Genomic DNA, 23,168 nt, shown 5'->3' on the forward strand with positions numbered 1-23,168 from the left:
GATATGAAGAAAGGAATTTGTATACAGTTTTTGATATGGGAAGTGAAGAATATGGCTAGATATTTATTATTTTTTAAAAAAATTGAAAATTTTGTTTTTTTACTTTTTTTATAATTTTTTGTTATTTAAATTGGTTGATGACATTACAATGACACTAGCATTAGGTCAATTTATGCAGGCAGCAGTCCAAGCAAGTTTTGTCTTTGGACTTGCCCAAGTTGGTAAAGTCCAGCTCTTATCCTGACAAGACTTGAAAGTTGAAAACACATTTGGGGACCTAGGGGAGCTCTTGCCCGAGTTGGGGCCTCCAGTGGAAATGCTCTTAAAGGACAGCAATTATATCATTAAATCATTCATTTGATATAATTGTTCGAACTCAAGGGTTTTCCAGATTTTGCAGATTTGAGTTTGGGCTCTTTGTTTGACCCAAAAAGAGGAAACTATGCAGGGCGGGCTCTTGCTATATTGCTATATGGATATAGAGGTTGAGTGCTGGGCTCTGGCTATGTCTCTCTCTGACTAGCTGATCTGTTGTGCTTTGCTTGTCTTTGGATTGGACCCAATCTATTCCACATATATAATTAACTTATAAGGCAGCACTTTGTTTTGTACATACATGACATGAGTGGGCCACTGCCAATCAACCAATACTTTGAACTTTGAACTTTGCACTTTGATATTTGAAGGAAGGAAGAAAAACAATCAAAAGCTACCACCGACAACAACACTATATATTCTAATCTAATCTAATCTAATGAAGGCAAACGAGTTCTAGACTATTGGAAAAATATATTGACTTTTCATAATTTTTTAATAGTATGTGTGGGAAATTATCTCCTGATGTAGTTTATGTTATCGCTTATACTGATGTAATGAAGGTTAATTGATAAGTAATTGCTGCAGTATATTAATATATAATTTACGTGGATGATTAAGTCAATGAATTACACGAAACCAACCACATCTGTACAGTACTGTACGCCTTGCTTGAGAGAAGAAAGCAACACTAGGTATAGTATTAGTAACACAGCTTCTTTCTTTCAAGCTATAAAAAGTAGTAGAATTATTAGAATCTAATCTGTCAGCAGCACTCAGATTATTACTAGTGAACCCTCCCCTTGAACACTACGCAGTTACTCTTCACATTGGACAAAACAAAACAATATACTTGTTTTCTTTTCCAAATTCTCAAGTCTGAACCCAAATGAATAATATTATTATTTAGGCAGGCATAATATTATTATTTAGGCAGGCATAATATTATTCTCTGTCTGTGTACAATAATATACGATTATTATTATTTCTACAAGTTACAACCAAAATCTCTTTCTTTACAAAGATCGAGAGAGAAAAAGGGTTTTCTTCTTCCGTGATAATATATATAAATTGTTGACCTACTCATCATGTACCAGAATTACTAAGTATACTGCTTGCATCCTTCTTTTTCATGTAAATCAAAGACATGTTCAAAAATAATTTTTACAAAATGTATCTTTTTATCACAAATATGTTATAAAGCAATTGAAAGGAATGTATGAGCTCCAACTTATAAAAAATTTGCTAAAGCTACTACTACACGACAATAAGAAAAAAGAAAAAAAAAAAAGACAATATAACCGAGAAATATCCAAGGGTGCTAGTATTTTTGATATGGTAAAAAGTTAGGAATACAAAGTTTTTCTTTAATCACGTACAGCAACTTATTAAGATTTACAGCAGCTGGACAAAGAGAAATATTCTTCTCTCCCATCCCCTTTTATCATTTTGTGTGTGCCATGCTGTGGACTGTGGTACATAGATATATATATATATATATATATATATATACATGGCAGACTCAGACTCAGACTCAGACTGCGGGCTACGATTCAGAGAGAGAGAGAGATTGGGCACGAGCCCCTAAAACCGACGCGTTCCGGGTTCTCTCGCTCAGGCCCTTTGCTTTGTTTTATACATATTAATTATAGGGCAAATTGTCAATGCGTGAACCACGCCACCACACGGGTTTGCACTGTGCATGCATGCCCATAGCCCACTCAGTCAGTACTATTACTATATGTATATCTCACGTCCTCCTTTCTTCTACATCTGTACGTACGGCCTACTGTTTTCACTTTTGTCCCACCGATTTTTGCCGACGTCCTTACGGTGTCGTTTCCGGCCGTTCTTTTTCTGTGAGACGTGATGACGACGATGTATCATGTATGTAGTGGCTGGCTTGAGTGCCACAACTTCCTCCTCATCAATCAAGTACCTCAAGGACTTGACTGTTTATTTGTAATTTTCTTTCTTTGTTTGACTTATATTTCTGTAATCTTGTGTGTGTTTTGTTTTGGCCTTAACGTACGTAAATGGGTCCTTGATATAAATATACAGGAACCCTTTCCTAGCTACTAGCTAGCTTTGTTTGTGGTATTTGAAGCCGCATGGAAAACGACTTTATACGTAACAAGAATCAAGAATCAAGAATCAAGAATTAATACTTATACTAGAGGCCAGATTACACAAATCATAGGGATGTCTCAGTCAATACCACATGAACATGGGGTCACTCACTTCCCTATTGAGTCACAAGGATAAAGGTCCAATTTACCCTCAACATAACATATATGCTGGCGGAGTGGTGGGAGGGACGAGGGAGTCATTTTCTACCATGTTTTTTCAAAATTAAGCCGGTAGCTAGCGCTCTATAATAGACAAACTTGATTAGGATTTTTGTGTTATTTTATTTGCTTTTAGTGGAATTCAATGTCATGCATGCATGTATGCCCTTTATTTTTTATTCAATCATTGACGCCATGCATAGTTTAATCAGATGGTGGTGGACGTGATGACAAGAAATATGGAACATATATAAATAAGCTCTGCTTAATTAACAATACTACGTATAGGAAAAACTATTTTCAAACAGCTCTTCGTCTCAACTCACTTCACTTCCTTGTACTCAATTTCGAGCCCACTAAGCCAATCCTACTTGAATTAAATAAGGTAGGCATGCATGCCTTAATTAATTAATAATGTGTCATGTCATCTTAAACATTCTCCATGCTTTTTGCATGCTCCAACAGTTTGTAGCCAATTCATTCCACTACTTCTCAATCTCAACACTACAATGAATCGTGCCAATATAGTCTAGTTCAGGAAAAAAAAAAAAAATTGTAAATCAGTAGTTTTAAATTCGAGTTATATTATCACACATTAATAAAGTGTGTAAGAAAATCCCTCATTTCTTAATAACTTTAATTAATTAATAAATAAATTTCGTGACACGAGATGAAACTTAATTACATAAAAAAACACACCAAATGACGGAACTTCAACTTAATTAAGATTCTTGAAGCAAACAACACTTGCGCCTTTTCAAATGTGAGTGAATAATGATGACTCGTGTCATAGGATAAATGTCACCATGGTTAATTGATAGGAGTATTTAAGCTGTCTGGCAACTACTTTCGTATCGATGTAGTTTTCAAGTATTATGGCAAGATGGCAACCCGGCAAATTAATGATATAGATGGCTAGGAAAACTTCCACCCGATCGTTCCAACAAGTAGTCCATATTCCATACCAAAAGCTTTTAAAAAATCATTTTAGGGTTTATAGGAAAATACGACCCCACCCCTTGTTTTTTAATTTAATTTCTCTTGATAAAGGGCATGTGTTAAAAAAAAAAATCCTGATTAAGCTATGATCAAAGATTCAAAGACAGATATTTGAAAAAAAAAAAAATTGGTCATCATTAGATTCCCATTGTCATGTAAGAATCATTTCAAATCCGTTTAAAATGATTTTTTTAAGGGTCAAACATGTAGAAGAAAAGGCCTTTGTAACGCCAAAAAAAATAATTCACTCCTTTTATGCTTTAGCTTTAGCATTGGCATAGCAGCAGGGCTTTGTAAATGTATGGGCGTACAGACCTGAGTACTTCTTCCTATGCAATACAAGGAGAAAAACTCTCATGAGACATGATTAACATCTTTCGCTATTTCTAATTAATCACATAATAACATATAAAATAATATTTTTAAGTATTATTATGTTATTGACCGGGTGATACCAAAATCACCCGTTACAAAAAAGGTTTTTTCCAATAAGTTGAAGACACCAAGCAGGCAGCAGTGACCACGTGAGGTGATAGGCACCCAATAGTATAGAATAGATACAAAAATGAAATGTCCCCTTCGCACCAAAAAGAGCGTGTAGGTCCTCTCTCAGTCAATCCCCATAAAAAGGCTTTCCCTATTCTTTCCCCGTTTATCACTCACCAGCGAGGAGGATATTTTTTTACCACTTATTCAAAATTCTACCAAATTGTGTTAACTGTGAAAAAAAGAGTTTCTTATTTTTCTCTTTCCTTTTGATTCATTCTTTCAACTTTCTCACCTATCTATCCATTTATCTATCTACACTCACTCACATCTCCAATGTGTAAACAGCTAATCCTCACCATTAGCAGCAGCACCGCTGCGCACCAGTGTGGGTGATAATTGTAGAGTAAGAATCTTTCGCACAACGACAGAGCAAAAGAAAAGTGCAAATCCCAATAATACTCATCGGCAATGTTTTTCTCCTATCTGTCAGAGATTTTAACCTCTTCTCTCTTCTCTCTTCTCTACTCTCTCTCCCGCTCTTCCCTGCTATTAAGAAAATCTTCTTCCAGATATCCTCTTTACTTTCCACTCCCAGAGTTTACAGGCTCATAATTATCATCACTTTACTTTCACTGTGTACTTTGTATTTTTTCAGTTCACTCAAATCAAATGTTCTCTCTTTCCCCCATCCCCACAGGTGGAGAAAAAGTTTAGTAGGTCACTTGTTGTAAATGGGATTTTGCTCGTCACTACTTGCGAGATCTCAAATCTCAGGTATCAACAACAACTACCATTCTCTTTGCTCCTACTGTTCCCTTCTCCCTCCCTCATAACAGTCACACCCACCACCACCAACGCCATGTAGACTCCTTCTCTCTCTCTCTCTCTCTCTCTCTGTGACCAACAAGAACATTCTCTTCCTTAAACCTCACACTTACTGAGTTGGTCTGCAATCTCTCTTCAACAAACCATCTCTAACTCTCCATTTTCATTTTTCAGCAAACACACCTTTCTCTTCCACTCTACTTGCCAATCCGAAGTATACAAAGAAAAACCCAAAGAACAACAAAAAAGACACTTGCTTTCAACTCGGACAACCCACAATGCCGGGCCTCACTCTTTCTGATCCTCTTGTTCATCGTATCCTTCACCACCTCCACTTGTTACCACCACCCCCGCCACCTTCTCCACCAACCCTTTGTCCCGTTAGATTCCTTACCTCCAACACAACCACCATCCTCCTCTCCCCAATCCCAACCCACCCAAATTCCCAAACTACCCTTCTCTTCCTCCTCTTCAACCCCGCCTCAAAAACCTTTCTTTCCCTCGTCCTCCTCTCGCTCCCCGCCACCCTCCCCTCCCTCCCCAACTGCCCTCACCTCCTTCCCAGCCAACATTTCTTCTCTACTCTTTCCCGAAACCTCCTCCTCCTCATCCTCCCACCGCCACGTCATCGCCATCGCCGTCTCTGTTTCTCTCACTGCTTTCATCATCATCGCCTCCGCCTCCGCGTTGCTGTACTATCGTCGACGCCGGAAGCTTGACCCCACCATATCTGACGATAAGGCTTCCAGAACCGACAGCCTCCGCCTGTTCCCGCCAAACACCGCCACCTCCGACGCAGTTCACAAGCAACGTAGTACGCCTAATACCAGCACCGAATTCCTCTACCTCGGAACCTTAGTCAATGCCCGAGGAACTGACGAAGAAAACGCCCCGAATACGAGCAATGCGGGCTTGACGTTCGGGGTGTCGAGCGTGTCCGGTTCGCCACCGTATCAGAAACTTGGATCACCGGAGCTGAAGCCGCTTCCACCACTTCCCAAGCACAATTTCAGACGGAGCTTTAAGAATTCCCAATTGGGTTCTGACGACGACGACGAAGAGGAGTTCTTTTCTCCAAGAGGGTCTTCCGCGAGTCCCAAAAATGGTAACGGGTTAGCAAAAACCTCGGACAGAGTGTTTAAGGCCGTAGAAGTCGAAAACTTTGGAAGCAGAAGCTTCAATTCAAGAACAGCATCGTACCCATGTTCGAAATCTGCTTCTCCAGCAAGTTCTGGGTCTAATACGGTCTCACCGACGTTGAATTTGAGTCCCAGAAGCTTGAAATCAAAGTCGCCGGACTCGGTAATCAATTTCGCCGCTCCGTCTCGGCCTCCTCCGGTACCGATGTCATTGTCCCCATCATTGTCTTCGTCGTCTTCATCATCGGAGAGAGGTTTGGGTTCAGTTTCAGCGAATAGCCAGAACTCACCTTCAAAAAATTCGGACTTCTTGGGGCTGAAGGATCAGCCTCAGGTGAAAAATAAGAGTTTAGTTCCGATAAGATTGCCACCGCCGCCTCCGCCTCTACCACCGCCGAGGTTTTGGGAAGTTCCGGCCGGTCCGATGCCGAACTCCGGGCCACCGGCTCTTGTCATGCCTTCCAGGCCTCGTGTGTTTCAGAATTCGGGACCGGTTTTGGGTGGTGAAGGATCACAGAGCAATGCGATTGTAGAAAAGAACCAGGAGACTCCCAAGCCCAAACTGAAACCTTTACATTGGGATAAAGTTAGGGCCAGCTCAGACCGCGCCATGGTGTGGGATCAGTTGAAATCAAGCTCTTTTCAGTAAGACAATAACCAAACTCTTCGCTTTTCTTTTTTTCTTTTTTTGGGTGTTAAAAGTGTGATCTTTAACCTTTTGTTCTAGAGTGGATGTTTCGTTGAGGTTGCCTTTTATTAGTGAATTGTGTGGGTATTTTTTTGGTTATTTAAGTTTGTAGAATCTTGTTTTGGGTTGCAGGTTGAATGAAGAAATGATTGAGACGCTGTTTATGGTAAATAATTCGAGTTTGGCACCAAATGATAATGTTCGGCGACAGATTCTACCCTCTTTGAACCAGGAGAACCGAGTGCTTGATCCAAAGAAGTCCCAGAATATTGCAATTTTGTTAAGGGCGCTTAATGTCACCATTGATGAAGTCTGCGAAGCCCTTGTGGAAGGTTAATTTGAAGTTTCTACAAATCTTTTTGCTGCATGATGCGAATAATATTCAATGCCTGCCTTTCTAAATCTAATTGCTTCTGGATTGCAATCCAATTTCATCAAATGTCTTTGCATTTATGTAAACTTTCCTAAATTTGCAAGCAGGAAACTCAGATGCACTTGGGACAGAACTTCTTGAAAGTCTATTAAAGATGGCTCCAACCAAAGAGGAGGAACGCAAACTCAGAGAGTTCAAAGATGAATCACCATTTAAGCTTGGACCAGCTGAGAAATTTCTGAAAGCAGTGCTTGATATACCTTTCGCATTTAAGAGGGTGGATGCAATGCTCTACATTGCCAGTTTTGATTCAGAAGTAGATTATCTTAAAAGGTCTTTTGAGACTCTGGAGGTAAATCTTTTGTGTTTTCTTTTATATATTTGTTTTTTTATGTGCATTCATAATAAGGGAACCTATCATTTAATTTCTATTTTGTTCCGATTCCTCAAATATCTCATCGGAGCTAATAAACATCTGTCTTTTAAATTTCAAACCTTCGTGTCACTTTTGATGATGGTCAGACAGACTTTTGAGTTTATGTCTCATGCGCTTTTATACAAGTCAAAAAGTTGAACAGTGAAAAAAGAGGAATATATCTCGATACTTTTTCCTTTAGTTTAAATTTTCTTGTGTAAAGCTCCTATGTTTTGAAAAAATTTCTGCTGCTTGTTACTGCTGTTCTGGATATTAAAATCTTTGTCAATGTCTTCTTGTTCTTGGTATCTATCTGATTACCATGGCTTTAAGAACTTGGTGATGGTTATTTGTGAGCTTTCTACTTCAATTAAATTATATGTAATGGAAATATGAGTTTTTATGCATTATGTGGTGACATTAATTGTTGTTTTAATTATAATCCATTGTACTGAACTGAACTCTCTTACTGTCGCCTCAAGTAATGTCAATTTCCTACTGACTGAAGGAAAGCGATGTAGTTTTCCTGGCAATTCACATCCACCTATGCTTCTCAACTTGGCCTGATTTTGTTGGCAATTCATATCCACTGCTGACATAACTTCCTTTCTACAGGCTGCTTGTGAAGAATTGAGGAACAGCAGAATGTTCCTGAAGCTTCTTGAAGCGGTGCTCAAAACTGGGAATCGCATGAATGTTGGCACCAACCGTGGCGATGCCCATGCCTTCAAGCTTGACACACTTCTCAAGCTTGTAGATATAAAGGGAGCTGATGGAAAAACCACTCTACTGCATTTTGTTGTGCAGGAAATAACCAGAGCTGAAGGTTTTCGTCTCTCTGGCATGAATCAGAATCAAACAGCTGAGGAAATTCAACAATCTTCATCTTCTTTTCGAGATGATGTTGAATTTAGGAAGCGTGGCCTGCAAGTTGTTTCAGGATTGAGTGGGGAGCTCACCAGTGTAAAGAAGGCTGCCGCTATGGATTCAGAAGTACTGAGCAAAGAAGTTGCAAAAATTGCTGGTGGAGTTAAAAAAATAGTAGAAGTTATAAAATTAATTGAAGAAAGTGCATTGAAGGTTAGTAGCCACAAGTTCTGTGAGTCCATGAGTGGGTTCTTAAAGAAGGCAGAGGAAGAGATTGTAAGGATTCAAGCTCAAGAGAAACTCGCATTCTCTTTGGTAAAGGAATTAACAGAATATTTCCATGGGAACTCAGTGAAGGAAGAAGCTCATCCGTTCCGAATTTTCATGGTGGTGAGAGATTTTCTTTCTGTTCTAGATCAGGCATGCAAGGTAGTCGGCAAAGTTAATGAAAGAACTATAGTTGGGTCAGCCCGTCAATTTCCAATGCCTGCCAATCCAACCCATCCGCCAGTTTTTCCTGGATTCAGTGCAAAGCAGCAGCAGCATTATGGTTCCTCAGATGAAGAAACCTCGCCATCTTAGTGTTTGATTTTATGCTGTGTTGATGGGAAAGGATGAGCATGTATCTGGGGCAGGAGCTTTTTAGCTGAATCTTACAAGTTGATCTCGTCTTTTTGGGTTGAGCTGAGCACCCTTCCTCTACTTACATATTTATACACACACAAGATTTTGGAATTGTTTATCTTGTGTAATATATATATATATAGAGGGGAATTAGATCATCAGAATCAGAAGATAATAAAGTTGTAGTGGCACAATTATATTTTGTTTTGATCTAATGTAAATTTGTTAGTTGTATTTAAAGCTTGTGGTTCAGTAATTATTCCCAACTCTCTCTCTCTCACTTTTTACTTGAAATATTAGAAAAACCAACTTTCCCTTCCCACAGTATATATCATGCAGCCAGGCAAGGCACAGGACAGGGATAAAGCGATTGTCAATGGAAAATTCATACCATCGAACCCTATTAATTAGGTAGCTGCTTCCTCTCCTACAACGGATCGATGCTGATGCTCTTATGTGGGTGGAGTGATGTAATAAATGAATGAATGCTCTAACTAAGGGGATGTCTTACAGAAAGAAAGCATTCAATAGCGTAGCAGTAGATATGGAGGCCAGTAACTCAAACCCTGTTTAGCAATAATTATTACATCACTTGATGTGATAGCCCATTTATTTATTTATTCGGAGGCTCTATTTATAGAAATAAATAAAACTGGATGGAGCTACAAGGTTTTCAAAATATACAAAATTTGCCAAACAATTTGTTGCCCTCCCCAAGTATACACAAGAATGACATTGCTTTTGAACCCCGCCCAAAAAGAAAAAAAGACATTACTTGATTACAGTCTAGAGCTGTTTGATTTTCACTGATGCTTGCCTTGCCTCCTTGCACGTTCACGATGCAACAAACTGGGATTTCTCTTCAGCATCCATACGTTCAATCACCCGTCGTGCTTCCTCTACTGTAGCAGGAACAACATTCCGAATCCGGATCCCATCTTTCATGGCTTCAGGAGGGGCAGAGAATGTGAAATAGAATTTGTTTGATACCTGTTCAAATATATATATTATATATCAGACATGAAACTATCTACATATTCCCCAGAACCCCAAGCATTTGTAGAGCAGAAATAAGGATTTCATTTGAAGATCATATTTGACAGAGATTTTCTCAAAACTAAACCCACTCATTCCTTTACACTCGTTTTTCTATAACCTTCTTGATTATATTATCTTCCTGGGTTTGCTGGTTTGCTAAGGTATTTCGGTGACAATGAATAGATTCATTTCACAGGCCTTGTGCAAAAGCTACCTTCAGCATGTTTTTGTTAAGTCACGTGCTCACCTCACTGGACCTAAGCTCAGGCTGTGTCACATGAGCAACGACTTCCACGTTTATCAGAGGTTCAGCTGGGTTCTCAAGTTCTGTATAGAGAACACAAGACTTCAAACGTAGGAAGTTTCCTACATCCACCTGCATCAGCAAAATAAATTTGTGGTTCATTAATCCCCCCAACATGTACCAACATTTGATGAAATTTTGTATTCATTTCTGCCTCATAATGCACGTTGGGGAAGTGGCAACTTTTCTGTTCAAAGACTGAGTTCTGTACTTGAATGGAGTTGCATAAACTCTTTCTTTTTCAAGCAAACCTAGAAAAAATATACCGTATTTAACCTCTTAGGGAATTATAGCATAAATTCGGAGCTGCCAAAAGTTACTAGGCGCTCACACCTTTATTTCAGTTCACTTGCATGCTCAAACAATCTTTGAAGACAAAAGATGCAATATAATGGAGGGTAGCCATCGAAGGTGCTATTTATCTCGTAATAACTCTCTTGCCTAACAACTGACACTTCGAAATGAGTGGTCTATCAGTTCCGTTTTAGTCCAAGATGCTATTTTGTAAATGACATTCTCTTGTCAAGCCATGATCACATACAAAGAGAAAATAACAAAGAGTGCAGACCAACTAGTGCTCATGTTTGCTCATAGTACAATCAATAAGATGTGATAGTTTTCAATCTTAAACAAGTATGTGTATGTACGCATTTATAGTCCGTCTTATGCTTCAATAATACTTATGCAGCATGCCATGTCCCTACACACACAAAGAGAACTGAAAAACGTTCATAGTAGCCAGTTCAAAAGATTTTTATAGGCAAAAGGCTCAGTTACTTACAGGTCTAACAAAATCAACATGATCAACTTCTAGAAAGTGTGGTGCTACACCAGCAAATGCATACGTTGTTGAGAAGGCCAGTTCAAATGCTCTTCGCATTAAAAATCCTCCAAAGATCCGACCATGGATGTTCCTTTGCTGTGGCTGGCAAATAAAGGAGTTCTCCAGGCACGTATCCCTAATAAGAATGCTATCTCGGTCTGCCAGTGCTGGCATGTCGCAGAAAACTCGACCTTCGGCTAACAAGGCATTGAATCTGTTTGCGTCTTGGTTTTCAATATCTGTTTTATGTGCTCCTCTCTTCTTTTTCCTCATTTTGTTCCTCTTATCTGCCTCTTCACAAAGCAATTTTTCCTTTTCAGTCTCAGGTGAGATTCGGTTAACCGGAGCAGATTTTCCAGTCTCAGAATCACGGGCCACAAATGTGAAGTTTGCTATAAGAGCAATGGACTCTGATGGGTGTGGGGTTCCTACAAGTCAAGTTTTCATAGTCAACACTCGGCACAACAACAAATTAAAACTAAAATCATGATCCTTAGATCTTATGAGAATCAGAGATATTTAGCAACAAGAAACTAAAATATTTGTTATATATTCTTCAGTACCATGCATGGATTGAGTGACTTCCAGTTGAATCTCCATGGATGATTTCCCAACCCATGCAACAGCACCACCTAGATTCAAATCAGTGTCAACACGGATAGGTTTTTTCAGAACCATCTTGTCAACAGAAGCAGTCACCAATAGTAGAGGCCTCGTTGCGCCATCTTCATTGCAGCAGTGCTAGTCAGCAGGTGAATGAGTGAAGTTAAAAAACTAAGATTTTCAATGAAGTGGCAACAGACAACACTCAAAAGGTTATGGAATCCCAAACCAACCTCTAATTCAAGGAAATCCCTTTATGCAGAATGCTAATTAGAAGTTAGAACCCAGTTAGGGAAAAAAAAACTTTCTTAGCAGCTTTTTCTACCAATCCAAATTCCAAACAACAAAATTCAAACAAATACATACTCAATTGCAGTTATGTAAAAACACGAAACAGAGCTTATATTAGATGATGCCTCAAGTTAATACCTTGTATGCAATGGTTCCAGCAAGAGCATCGAGATCCTCAACCAACTTCCCCATCCTAATCTCATTCCAAGGGTTCCTGTACTGCTCTCTGAGTTTATAATCAGATGAAAACTTGTAGAGAATACTAGTCCGGCTCTGCGCCGGAGTTCTCGCCACCAATTCACTCTGTGAAGGAGCGTCAATTGGCGTGTCCCCGAGTTTCTCATACATTTTTGATCTTGCTTCCCAGAGAGCATTTGTTACAGGTGAATGGTACATTCCGGGCCATAAACTGATCGGTTTTCGGATTGAAGAGCCTGCATCAATTGGCTGTGAACTATCATATGGTGAAGTTGCGGTGGAAACAGCTGGGATTGACTCTGAAGAAAGCGGTTCAGCTGGCTCCGCAGAATCCAATGGTTTGGAACGTGACGGGTCAGAATTCGCAGTTGACAATGGCCTGTTTGGTATTAGTCTGTATAAAATTGGACCATATTTGGTGGCTCTAGAAACTGATTTTTCTTGCTTTGGAGATTTAGGCGAGTGGGTATCGATAACATGAGCATCATTGTTTAAACAGGATTTAGAACCAGCATATGACAACACTGACCCGGTTTGAAGGAATGCTGGTGAAATAGGATCAAAAGGTGCCATTTTGAATATGGGGTTTGCTTGTTTTGGTGAATTTGATATCTGGGTACTGCTTGTTTCAGATTTTGTTGAGTATGAAACAAGTGCTTGGAGTGATGAAGATTTGAAATTGGGTTTGAAGAGGAGGTGGGGAAGTGGTTTTCTGAGTGGTGACATGGTTCCCAAGTGAATTGGATTGGAAAAAGATACAAAAGCGCCTGACTTTGATCGGAGTTTGTATATGTGACCACGATCGTCAATCGAAAGGGAGAATGTGTCACAAATTATATACAGAGAGGATCTCAGATTTTCTGTATCTTTTAATCAGGGCGGGTAGGATCTGTTTATGCTGTTATTGGTTGGCTGGGTTCCATTTTGTGTAGGCCAGGTGGAAATTCATTTCTCGTGAAACTTCGACCTAAGTTTGACCAAGAAAAAAAGAATATGGGCGAATGCACGAATAAGGCCCAACGACTGCGGTGGGCTTACAAACAGACCCCATGGTCCAAACTCCCACCCTAATATATAAGCAGTCAGGGCTTCCCGGTTAGTTTGTCACTGTCTTTCTCGCGCTCTCTCAAAGTTCAAGCTCCGGAACCAAGAAGGTGTGTGCTTGATCCGCATCTTCTTCTTTATCTTTCATAGCACTTTTGGTCTTTTAGTCGTAGCTCTTATATGAACTCCTTTCGTTGTTCTTGTTTACATTTATTAAAGAATTTTTTGAACTTGCCCTTTAGGGTTTCTTGAATTTGATCTATTGTCTGAGTAAGGTTACTGTTGAGATATTTATGACGATGAAAATGCAATTAGGCCAAACTCAATATGGGCATAAATGTGTTAAGTGATTTTCGGTGAAGAATTTACAGAATTTGCTGATAATTTTGTTGATACCATGGATTTTAGGTCTAGCACTTTTGTTAATTTATCTTTTTTAATTTAAAAAAAGAAAAAAGATATATCCTTTGTTTGTGTAATCAATTTCATTTCATGGGACTGTTTTATAGATGACTTTTTTAGCACCTTTTTAGGGCTGGAATCAAGTGTGTGTTAGATGCTTATGTAGACCTGTAGATGGCATCCTCGTTACTTAAAAGTGTTGTAAGTTCACTCACAGCACAATATGTTGCTGCAGAAGGAGGTTGGAGAGGTGTTCATATCTTAACAGAATTGTTTGTATGATGTCAGATGCCATCTTATTCACCTAGGCATATGGTAGGATCGTTTGGGATATTGCCTTTTGACTGATGAGCTTTCTAACTGATAATTGGGTGCCTTTTAGATCAGTTTGGTTTAGTTAGCTATTCCTTGAGCTATGCAATCAGTTGAGTGGCAATCTGCTTTTCTTAAACATTTCTTTTTCTCTGGTGTTTGTACATGGATTGAAAAGTCTGTAAAAAATTTGTTGTCTATTGTTTTCTTCATATATGGTGTCAGCGTTACTATTAACTGAGTTAATAATCTGATACCAACAAACTAGGATTGTTTGCTTGGATGGGCTTGTTTTAAAAGTCACTCAGTTCTGCTCAGAATGTATTCGGGGGGTTTTGTTCTGCCAAGATTGGTTGATGTATCTGTCCTCTACAGTAGCTCTGGTTTTGCGAATCCTTACTAAATGTATTCGTCTTTCGGTGGCTTGTGTTTATGTGTTGTTACATTTGTGTTCGTTTACTTTATTTTCTTGACTGTATGAATTTGTTTTAACATTTGATAACATTTCAGGAGGTGTAAGAAGTTAAGATTTAGGATAGAGAAGATGAGTGGAGGGGGAGAGAAAGGGACAGGAACCACAAAAACTCCTGCAGATTTCCTTAAATCAATTCGTGGGCGACCAGTTGTTGTTAAACTGAATTCTGGTGTTGACTATCGAGGTCCGTTTCTGTAATCCTTTTTTCATGCCTATAGGTTTTTCTTTTCTTGTATTCTCACGACTTTGTTTTTGTTTCTGGTGTTGATTCAAGATGCAGGGATTAGCCCTTTTGATGACTTAATTTTCTTATGCAGGTATTCTTGCTTGTCTTGATGGTTATATGAATATAGCGATGGAACAAACGGAAGAATATGTCAACGGACAGTTGAAAAATAAGTATGGTGATGCTTTTATTCGTGGAAATAATGGTAATGTTCTATGAATTATCTTGTTATATTGCTCGTAGTGTTGTTACCTTGGTTAATAGAATAATTGGAATTTATTTTTCTGTTTTGGCATTGATGCAGTTCTGTACATTAGTACGACGAGGAGGAATTTAGCAGATGGTGCATAGCATAGTATTGTGATGTTGTCAACCCATGTAGAACATCTCTACTGTCATGCTTAATGCAATTGTGTTGTAATGTAAAACCTACGTGGAGCTTTTTATGAGAAGGAAGTAGAACTAACTACCCTACTCACATTTTTTTGAAAAATATTTGGTCTTGAATGAGTGAAGAAATTATCTGAAGACTGATGATTAATTATTATTATGATGAATGCTTGTCATATTCTCACCGAAGCCTGGCTTATCTTGGGAATGCTTGATGATGATTCATAAATCGTAGTGAATTTGTTACAAGGGCTCTAGTTGTTTTAAGATCACTGTCAGTACTAAAAGGTTTACATAAAACACAGAGCAATAGAAAATGTGCTTTGCTATACTTATGTTTGAGAGACAAACTATGCATAAGGTTATAACGTTTTCAGTAGCCGTAGGTAGCATTGAAGCTCAATTCGGTGGTTGTTCAACAGCATAAAGCTGAACATGCCAAAAATCTCATACTCCTCATCTATTTGAAATCCCTCCAATGGGGCTTACAAGAAAAACGATAAAGGAAGTGATGGTGAGAGGCCAAGTCAATAGCCTCAGTCAGAAATCATATGCTTATTACGTTTACTTGACACCCCTACCCCACAAAAGAAACAGACGATTCTCGATACGTTTAAATTTAATTGATAAATAAAAAAGATACGATAAATCATTCTTCAATTGATACATTTTGCTTTGAAATGCCAGAGGTCATAAGAAACTTGCACGCCGACCTGAGATTGGTCCCAGCTTTGCTGCTACCACCTTACTCACCAACAACTTCCATTTAGCTTCATCTTTCTTGGTCTGCTGCTGCATTTTTTCCTTGAAATGCCTGAAACCACAGAGAGTAATTATGCAAAAATCATTTCAATCATAGTGCCGCATGGCATCCATATTACTAGCAGCAACACCAAAGTCCCACAGGATTTCTCATGCTTACCTACACAAAGGGACCTTGCATGAATCTGGCTCATCACAAATACGAGAATGCAGTTCAAGAAGCTGCCACATGCGCTTGCAGTGAGCACATCCACCAGGTACCCGGGTTTTACAGCTGGAAAAATGACGAACTAAGGTCTCAAGCCCCTTGCAAGCAGGAAAATCACAAGCAACCTGGCTTCCTCTGAACACCTTGTCACGGGGACCTATGGTCCTACATCCATCCTTGCATATGTGAAGAAGGGCTTCCATTGCCTCGTACAGTTGCACGTACACTTTTCTCTCTTCCTTTTTCTTCAACCTCTCTTCTTTCCTCTGGCACAAAAAAGTTGAATCTAAGATCCCAAATTTAAAGGAGTGAACTAAAAGAGTACTGATGACTTTACACTTGCATAAACATTCAATTAGATACAAAAATACCACCTTGTTGAAAATGTAAAAGATTTTCTTTTTACAAAACAAAAATGTATCTCCCCCACCATCCCACCCCCGCCCCACAAACCATACAGAGGTAAGGTAAAATCTTTGAAAAAGGAAAGAGAAACCAGCTTACAGAATCTGCTTCAACGACAGACTCTAGCAGCTCTTGTTCAAGTGCAGGATTAACTTGCTTCATCACTTTCCAGCCTTCAGTTGATGATATGGCTTTAAAGTCCTTCACAACCATACGAACACAAATTAAGGAGAGACGTGGTGCATCACAGTTCCTCGCCAATTGAAGCACATCAACCACGTTTTCTTTGCTTAGCCATCCTTGCTCAAGAAGATATATACAAACTCTTTTCAGTGATGGAACTGAGTAGGAGTGTGACAAAACCAACAATTGGAGAACAAATTTCTTCATCTCTTCCTTTTCATAGCTGCATAAGACACACAAGAAAATATTGTAAGGAATTTTGCTAAAATAAACAATTAATCATTGGAAGGGGATAGCTTACTGAACAACATAATTCCAACATACCAGGATGAGTAAAGAAAACGAATGAACGTGTAGACAGCTTCATAAGGTACCCCAGGGATCTTAATGTATCTCATGCCATTTTTAACTTTTGATTGCTGCAAGAAATTACCTAGCACCGGTGATGCAATGCTCTGCACATTCAATATAAAAGGAAAACCTTTAAGCCACATCCAGAAATTTGATTGAGGAATTTCTAGTGATGCAATTATGGGATCAATTCAATTAACTCACCAGAACACTAAAATGAGCTGGAATATATGATTCATCCTCGGAGAAAATATAGACATCAGCACCATATCCATCTTTAAAAAGCTTGTCCCAGGTATCCATTGTTTCCTTTGGGACAGAGCAACTCCGTGAAAGCCTTTTGAAATATTTGTTCCATGAATAGATTTTACTAGGGACAGGAGGAGGAGGTTTTGGGATATTATGGTTATAGGACACAGAAGAGGTTGGGTCTTCCAGAACAGGTAAAATTTCGTCCGGAATCTCTCCCTCTATACGTATATTGAAAGATCCACAAAATGAATCGCTAGGTGAGGATGGCCAGGGTGAGTCAAGAGTAGGTGAAGCCATTGCTATTGTAGTTTGTCTAAAATAACTATATAAAAAACAAGTATGGATAGAAGATCTGCACACAAAGAAAAAAAGAGCTTATGAAAAATGCAAGAATAGTTTTGAATGTTGTAGAACACAAATGGAATTAGATCATAAATGCACCAATTATATTAATATGAAACAGTGCATGGAATACTTCTCGTACAATACTTATGCAACAGAAGATAGCTGGGCATCAGATCTATTTATAGGTGTCTGTGGCCTAAATGGTATCTCATGGTTGGATCAAAACATAAATATCCCCTTGGGAAGGAATGCCAACAACTGCTAATGAAAGAAGCAAAAGACTTCAAAGTGCCAAAGAGGAAAAGAATCATTAACAAGAAGCCTTCTTGGCTTGTAGACCAGTTCCAAAGTTACTTGAGAAATGGAGGAACCTCTAACATGCCTAACTTAGAGTTTAGAAATTTCTTTTGTCCCAATCTCAAACCATCGATGCAGGAAAGATATGCTCCCAAAACTAGAATTACTGCTAAAAACTTTGCCACAGTTTACAGGAAACTAGGCATCCACCAAGGGAGAGACAAATGTAAAAGCTTTTAACTTCAACCGTAAGTCTAGAGCTAATGTCATATGCTTAATTTGAACCAACTTTGAGAGCTGATTTATTTATTATTCACAGTAGACATATAGAGTTAGGCGTACATGTAGTCTTAATGCCCTGTTTTTGGTTATCAATAAAATTCAAGAAAATTCAAGAAAATCAGGAATCATACCTTCAATATATAAAAAAGCAAACCTTCTCACAAAAATTCGAGATTTGCGCCGATCTTCCCCACAGTCCTATCACTGGTGCTAGAAATACATTCAATTCCGAAGAAACTGAAACAAAGAAATTGACAAAATATTAAAATTCAGAATAAATCCTCACAGGAATTATGTAGTATTCTGCTCAGGCAGTCATCTACTCAAATTCAAAGCAAAAGTTTGAACTAAAATCGTCAAGGATCAAAATCTGAAAATAAGAAAACTTTCCACATAAAGACTGTTTGTTAGGTGGGAAAAGAAAATATTATTCAGAGCACCTGAAATGAAGAAGAGAAATTGAAGGATATCATATAAGTGATGAGAGCGGTGGAATTGGATGAAGGAGTAGTGTTGAGTTGAGTTGAGAGGCAGAGCAGAGAGAGAGAGAGCTGGTATAGTCTAGAATGCAGAGGAGAGCGCGATGGACGTGTGTCTTCTCCTAAAATATATACGAGTGAGTGGAAACATACATATATATATATTTATTGCTCATTATTAATTTTCCTTTGCTTTCCTTTTTGTCTATGTTTTATTATCTGTCGCTCACGAGAAATTGGTTTCTCTGTCTCTCCCCCTGGATATTTTTATCTAAACAAAGCAGAGCAAAGCAAGCATGCCAATTTTGGTATTAAGATTCCATCGTCGGAGTGAAGTTGATAATACAAGTGGTGTGGAAGTGGATACAAACACACAGAGACTGAAATGGTGATCAATCGAGAGACTGAAGTGGAAGTGGATCATAGCGTCAACGCAAGGCCTGCCATGTCTGTCTATGCCCATCAGCCCATGGCTATGCAATGCAAAGTAAACATTGTAACAGAAGAGAGTGTAGTTATGTAGATATTAGAGATTATTATATTTGGAATTCCCAGTTAATGAATTAAACCAACACTACTTCTACTTATTAAGAGTCTTACACTTACTCTCAAATCTAATTAACATGTTTATTTATGATATTGGAAATAAAATAAAATAATAACGAGCGATATGGACGGATGGATGGGGTTGCTGGGCTAGGTTTAGGTGGGGGGAGTGTTTTTCTCTTTTCACAGAGCACTTAGGAAAGGAAAAGAAAGGAAAAAAAGCAAATGTGGGACCGTCTTATAATGCCCATACGATCATCCGTTGTGTGGAAATTTTTTAAGCAATAACAGATTGACACGTGGATGAGTTGATAGAGAGACAGAATTTAGAAACACAAAGGGAGAGATAGAGAGAGAAAGTGTGGACGGCCAAGGAAAGAAGAGAGAGAAAGGAATAAACGAGGAGAAAAGGCCAAGGAAAGGAAAGGGACGGTGATCGTCTGTACTCTGGTCGGAAAGCTACTAGTTTGCTTGTTTGCTTGCATGGGAAAGATCAAATATGTGATGTGGAAGATGGGCCCCACCTCAACCAACCTTTTCTCATTTCTTTTAGGTTTACTCGTGTGGCCCGTGGCCCTCCTTCATTTATTATTTTTTTTGGGGTGGGGGAAAGAGGAGATTGTCCATTATCCATATTTTAGTACAGATGATTTATATATATTATTATTTTTTTGGCCTAAAGTACAGATGATTTATAAGCAATATTAAAAATGAAGCTCACCTCCCTAAAGACGAACCAAAAATTAATTGGGAAAAGGAAAAAAATAAAAAGAAAAAAGACGACCCATAAAATAAAACCCACCTGAGCAAAGAGAAAAGCCCATACTTCTTGTCTTTTGTTTGTTTAGTTCAGACTGACCATCGTTTTAGCAAGAAAGCTATGTGCGTGTGGGGGAGGGGAGAAGTATGTTTGAGGATGAAGACGAAGTAGCAAGAAAGAAAGACAACAGACCAGGCCCTGAGTGTTACAAGAAACAGCCCAGTCAATATGGGCCTCCTCAGTCCACATAAAAGGGACATTAAGACCATCTCCACCTTAGCAGCTTAATCCAAAGGCCCTTTAGGCCTCAAAAATCATTTCCAGTGTAGCAATTCAGCCTGGGCTTGCCTGAGGGCGATGACATTAGCGCTAATGATAAAACTGATGCCATTAACATTAAAATTTTTTTTTTAAATCAAATAAAATTCAGAAATATTTTTTTTATACATACCTAGTAATTTTTTTTATTATTATTAAGCTCATACATATAAATAAAATTAATCTTATATGAATAGTAATTATATTGGGTTGCCATGACAATGGATGGAAAAGCAAAATAAAAAAAATAGTAAGGCAATCACTATTCACATAAGTAGTGTTTGCCCTTTGTCATGGCACCATAGATGGAAGTACTCTAACTAAACATAATGTAAAGCTAAATTTTGTATGAAAAATGTGAATTATATTGTATTGGATTGGATTGTGGCGAAATTTTATAGTGGACTCCTCATGTGGACCTTTATATTACTCACAAGATAATTTTGTTAAACTTAAATGAAATTACAATTCATATGAATTCATATGAATAATGTGGTTAATATAAATATCCATTTATTACAACTTGACCATAGAAGGACTCTTGAAGTAGGACTAGGTAGTTAAAAAACAGAATGGAATGTTGGCAAGTAGAAGGAAAGCATGCGTAAAGAGACGAGAGACAACTAGAGAGGAGAGAGGAGAGAGGAGAGGGTGCCTGCCTGCCTTGTCAATTATTGGTTACATAATTCTATCTATGCATGATGGAATGGACCACCAATGTCGTGTCTTTTAGTTTATGAATTCATTCCCCCTCAACTCAACTTCAATTATTGTATGGCCTAGAATGAGAACACATAACTGATCAATAATTTAACCATTTAATTAAGTGGCCCATCCCTACCATCCATTAGCATCATGCTAATCAATCACGATGCTTGCTTGCTTGCTTGCTTGACCCAACAACTAGCTGAGAGTGTGTACTTACAATGAATGTAATAAGAGACGGGCAGGACTTGAAAAGCTAAAGATGAGACAAAAAGATAAGGATTTCAAGAAACCCATATATTATATATCTATCTACCAGTCGTGTTAGGTTACAAGTGAATGCGATTTTATACCTACTCAAAACTGAATGCCCCTGAATGAACAGTAGTTAGTTTGTATACCATGTGTATATATATATATATATGTATCCATTATTCAGCCACACCTAAGTTTTTGAGAGAGAGTGAGAGAGAGAGAGAGAGAGAGATCTCAAATGGATAGAGGCCACGTCTTGGCAATTCCTTATCCTGCTCAAGGCCACATAAACCCCTTGCTCCAGTTCTCCAAGCGCTTAGCCTCTAAGGGCCTCAAAGTCACTGTAGCCAACACCATATTCATCAGCAAGTCATTGCCGCTCAAATCAAGCGGCTCCGTCCAATTCGACACCATATCCGATGGCTACGATGAGGAAGGCTTTGCCCGAGCTGAAAGCATCGCTGCTTATCTAGACCGGATGGAAGCCGAGGGCTCCAGAACCCTAATCGAGCTCATTACAAAGTACAACAACTCACCCCACCCTATTAATTGCATAATATATGATCCATTTTTGCCCTGGGCTCTGGATGTAGCCAAACAGTTTGATCTAGCGTCCGCTGCCTTTTTTACTCAAACCTGCACCGTCAATTACATTTACTATATGCAGTATCATGGTGGTGATGTTACAAGTATTCCCGGTTTGCATATGCTTGAGCCTCAAGACTTGCCGTCCTTCTTTTCTGTTCCCGGATCATATCCAGCTTACCGTGAGATGGTTTTGAACCAATATTCTAATCTCCACAAAGCCGATTTCATTTTTGCCAATTCCTTCTACAAGTTAGAGCAACAGGTACGTACGCGTGCAGGTGTCCTCCTACATCCCTTCATTATTCATTATATAATTATATTAGCTAAGCTAACGTATTATGTAACTTACAGGTTGTGGACTCGATGTCAAAAGTTTGTCGTATGTTAACAATAGGGCCAACCATTCCATATACTTACTTAGACAATCGCATCGAAGACGACAAGGAATATGGGGTTCAGCTGTATAAGATAGACTCTGTTTGCAGCGACTGGCTCAACAGCAAGCCACCAGGATCCGTGATATACGTGGCCTTTGGAAGTATGGCCAATCTAAGCCACAAGCAAATGGAGGAGCTTGCACTGGGGTTGAAGGGAAGCGGCTTCTATTTCTTGTGGGTGGTCAGGGGATCCGAAGAGGCGAAGCTGCCACCCAACTTCATAGAGGAGCTGGAGCTGGAGAGAAGTACTAGTACTAGTGAAGATGGTGGTAAAGGCAAAGGGTTGATAGTAACATGGAGCCCTCAGTTGGAAGTTTTATCAAATGAGGCGGTGGGGTGCTTTTTCACACACGGTGGCTGGAATTCGACGATTGAGGCACTTAGCTTGGGAGTGCCAATGATTGTAATGCCGCAGTGGACGGACCAGCCCACTAATTCGAAATTAGTGCAGGATGTTTGGAAGGTTGGGGTTAGAGTGAAAGTTGATCATCATCATGATGCAAATAATATTACTGATGAGAATGGGATTGTAGCAAGAGAAGAAATCGAGAGTTGCATTAGGAAAGTGATGGAGGGGGAGACAGCGATTGAAATGAAAAAGAATGCTAAGAAATGGAAGAGCTTGGCTATAGAGGCTGTCAGTGACGGGGGCACTTCGGATACCAACATCCATGAATTTATGTCCAAATTGACAACCGCAGCTGCTTAATCAATTGTTATTCTATTTTGTTGCGGCAAGCCTTCAACTTTATTATTAATAATTTATTATTATAACTATTTTATTTATGTCCACATATATATATATATATATACTATAGTACACATCACACATACATACAATCCTTTTCGCAATTTGTTCCCTCTCCA

General features: G+C 38.9%; 5 protein-coding genes across 5 annotated transcripts; 3 read left to right on the forward strand and 2 right to left on the reverse strand.

Annotated features, from left to right (window-relative positions):
* Window positions 5,070–9,288, forward strand: LOC18769652 (formin-like protein 2; the record flags this gene model as incomplete). The annotated part of the gene is made up of 4 exons (XM_020568058.1): window positions 5,070–6,700; window positions 6,876–7,075; window positions 7,224–7,468; window positions 8,147–9,288. Coding segments are annotated over 4 exons (2,910 nt in total), but the record flags the coding sequence as incomplete, so codon positions are not given.
* Window positions 9,592–13,224, reverse strand: LOC18770271 (acyl-coenzyme A thioesterase 9, mitochondrial). The gene is made up of 5 exons (XM_007204319.2): window positions 12,220–13,224; window positions 11,751–11,928; window positions 11,146–11,615; window positions 10,308–10,436; window positions 9,592–10,012 (listed from the first exon to the last, which is right to left on the reverse strand). The coding sequence occupies exons 1-5, from the start codon at window positions 13,003–13,005 to the stop codon at window positions 9,857–9,859; spliced, it is 1,719 nt and encodes a 572-aa protein (XP_007204381.2). The 5' UTR covers window positions 13,006–13,224; the 3' UTR covers window positions 9,592–9,856.
* On the forward strand, window positions 13,337–15,316 carry LOC18771396 (sm-like protein LSM36B). Its single transcript, XM_020568061.1, has 4 exons — window positions 13,337–13,433; window positions 14,548–14,696; window positions 14,830–14,943; window positions 15,043–15,316. The coding sequence occupies exons 2-4, from the start codon at window positions 14,582–14,584 to the stop codon at window positions 15,087–15,089; spliced, it is 276 nt and encodes a 91-aa protein (XP_020423650.1). The 5' UTR covers window positions 13,337–13,433; window positions 14,548–14,581; the 3' UTR covers window positions 15,090–15,316.
* LOC18771808 (BTB/POZ and TAZ domain-containing protein 3) lies at window positions 15,559–18,990 on the reverse strand. The gene is made up of 7 exons (XM_007202030.2): window positions 18,654–18,990; window positions 18,345–18,450; window positions 17,242–17,641; window positions 17,011–17,141; window positions 16,603–16,909; window positions 16,051–16,364; window positions 15,559–15,942 (listed from the first exon to the last, which is right to left on the reverse strand). The coding sequence occupies exons 3-7, from the start codon at window positions 17,584–17,586 to the stop codon at window positions 15,819–15,821; spliced, it is 1,221 nt and encodes a 406-aa protein (XP_007202092.2). The 5' UTR covers window positions 17,587–17,641; window positions 18,345–18,450; window positions 18,654–18,990; the 3' UTR covers window positions 15,559–15,818.
* Window positions 21,395–23,093, forward strand: LOC18769176 (UDP-glycosyltransferase 74F2). The gene is made up of 2 exons (XM_007203814.2): window positions 21,395–22,126; window positions 22,216–23,093. Exons 1-2 carry the CDS (start codon window positions 21,515–21,517, stop codon window positions 23,008–23,010), a joined length of 1,407 nt encoding a protein of 468 aa, XP_007203876.1. The 5' UTR covers window positions 21,395–21,514; the 3' UTR covers window positions 23,011–23,093.

The sequence above is a fragment of the Prunus persica genome, chromosome G7 (genome assembly GCF_000346465.2).
Source record: "Prunus persica cultivar Lovell chromosome G7, Prunus_persica_NCBIv2, whole genome shotgun sequence".
Classification (NCBI taxonomy): domain Eukaryota; kingdom Viridiplantae; phylum Streptophyta; class Magnoliopsida; order Rosales; family Rosaceae; genus Prunus; species Prunus persica.

What these genes read in the sequence shown, in the direction of transcription:
- LOC18770271 (XM_007204319.2), bottom strand. Translation starts at nt 13,005, where the DNA reads ATGTCACCACTCAGAAAACCACTTCCCCACCTCCTCTTCAAACCCAAT. An exon ending in AGTCACTCAATCCATGCATG is followed by an intron (nt 11,616 to 11,750) that starts GTACTGAAGAAT and finishes CTTGACTTGTAG; the next exon opens with GAACCCCACACCCATCAGAG. An exon ending in ATGTTGATTTTGTTAGACCT is followed by an intron (nt 10,437 to 11,145) that starts GTAAGTAACTGA and finishes TTGCTGATGCAG; the next exon opens with GTGGATGTAGGAAACTTCCT.
- LOC18771396 (XM_020568061.1), top strand. Translation starts at nt 14,582, where the DNA reads ATGAGTGGAGGGGGAGAGAAAGGGACAGGAACCACAAAAACTCCTGCA. An exon ending in TTCTGGTGTTGACTATCGAG is followed by an intron (nt 14,697 to 14,829) that starts GTCCGTTTCTGT and finishes TTTCTTATGCAG; the next exon opens with GTATTCTTGCTTGTCTTGAT. An exon ending in TTTTATTCGTGGAAATAATG is followed by an intron (nt 14,944 to 15,042) that starts GTAATGTTCTAT and finishes GCATTGATGCAG; the next exon opens with TTCTGTACATTAGTACGACG.
- LOC18771808 (XM_007202030.2), bottom strand. Translation starts at nt 17,586, where the DNA reads ATGGCTTCACCTACTCTTGACTCACCCTGGCCATCCTCACCTAGCGAT. An exon ending in CAGCTCATTTTAGTGTTCTG is followed by an intron (nt 17,142 to 17,241) that starts GTGAGTTAATTG and finishes TTGAATGTGCAG; the next exon opens with AGCATTGCATCACCGGTGCT. An exon ending in TGCAAGGTCCCTTTGTGTAG is followed by an intron (nt 15,943 to 16,050) that starts GTAAGCATGAGA and finishes CTGTGGTTTCAG; the next exon opens with GCATTTCAAGGAAAAAATGC.
- LOC18769176 (XM_007203814.2), top strand. Translation starts at nt 21,515, where the DNA reads ATGGATAGAGGCCACGTCTTGGCAATTCCTTATCCTGCTCAAGGCCAC. An exon ending in TCTACAAGTTAGAGCAACAG is followed by an intron (nt 22,127 to 22,215) that starts GTACGTACGCGT and finishes TGTAACTTACAG; the next exon opens with GTTGTGGACTCGATGTCAAA.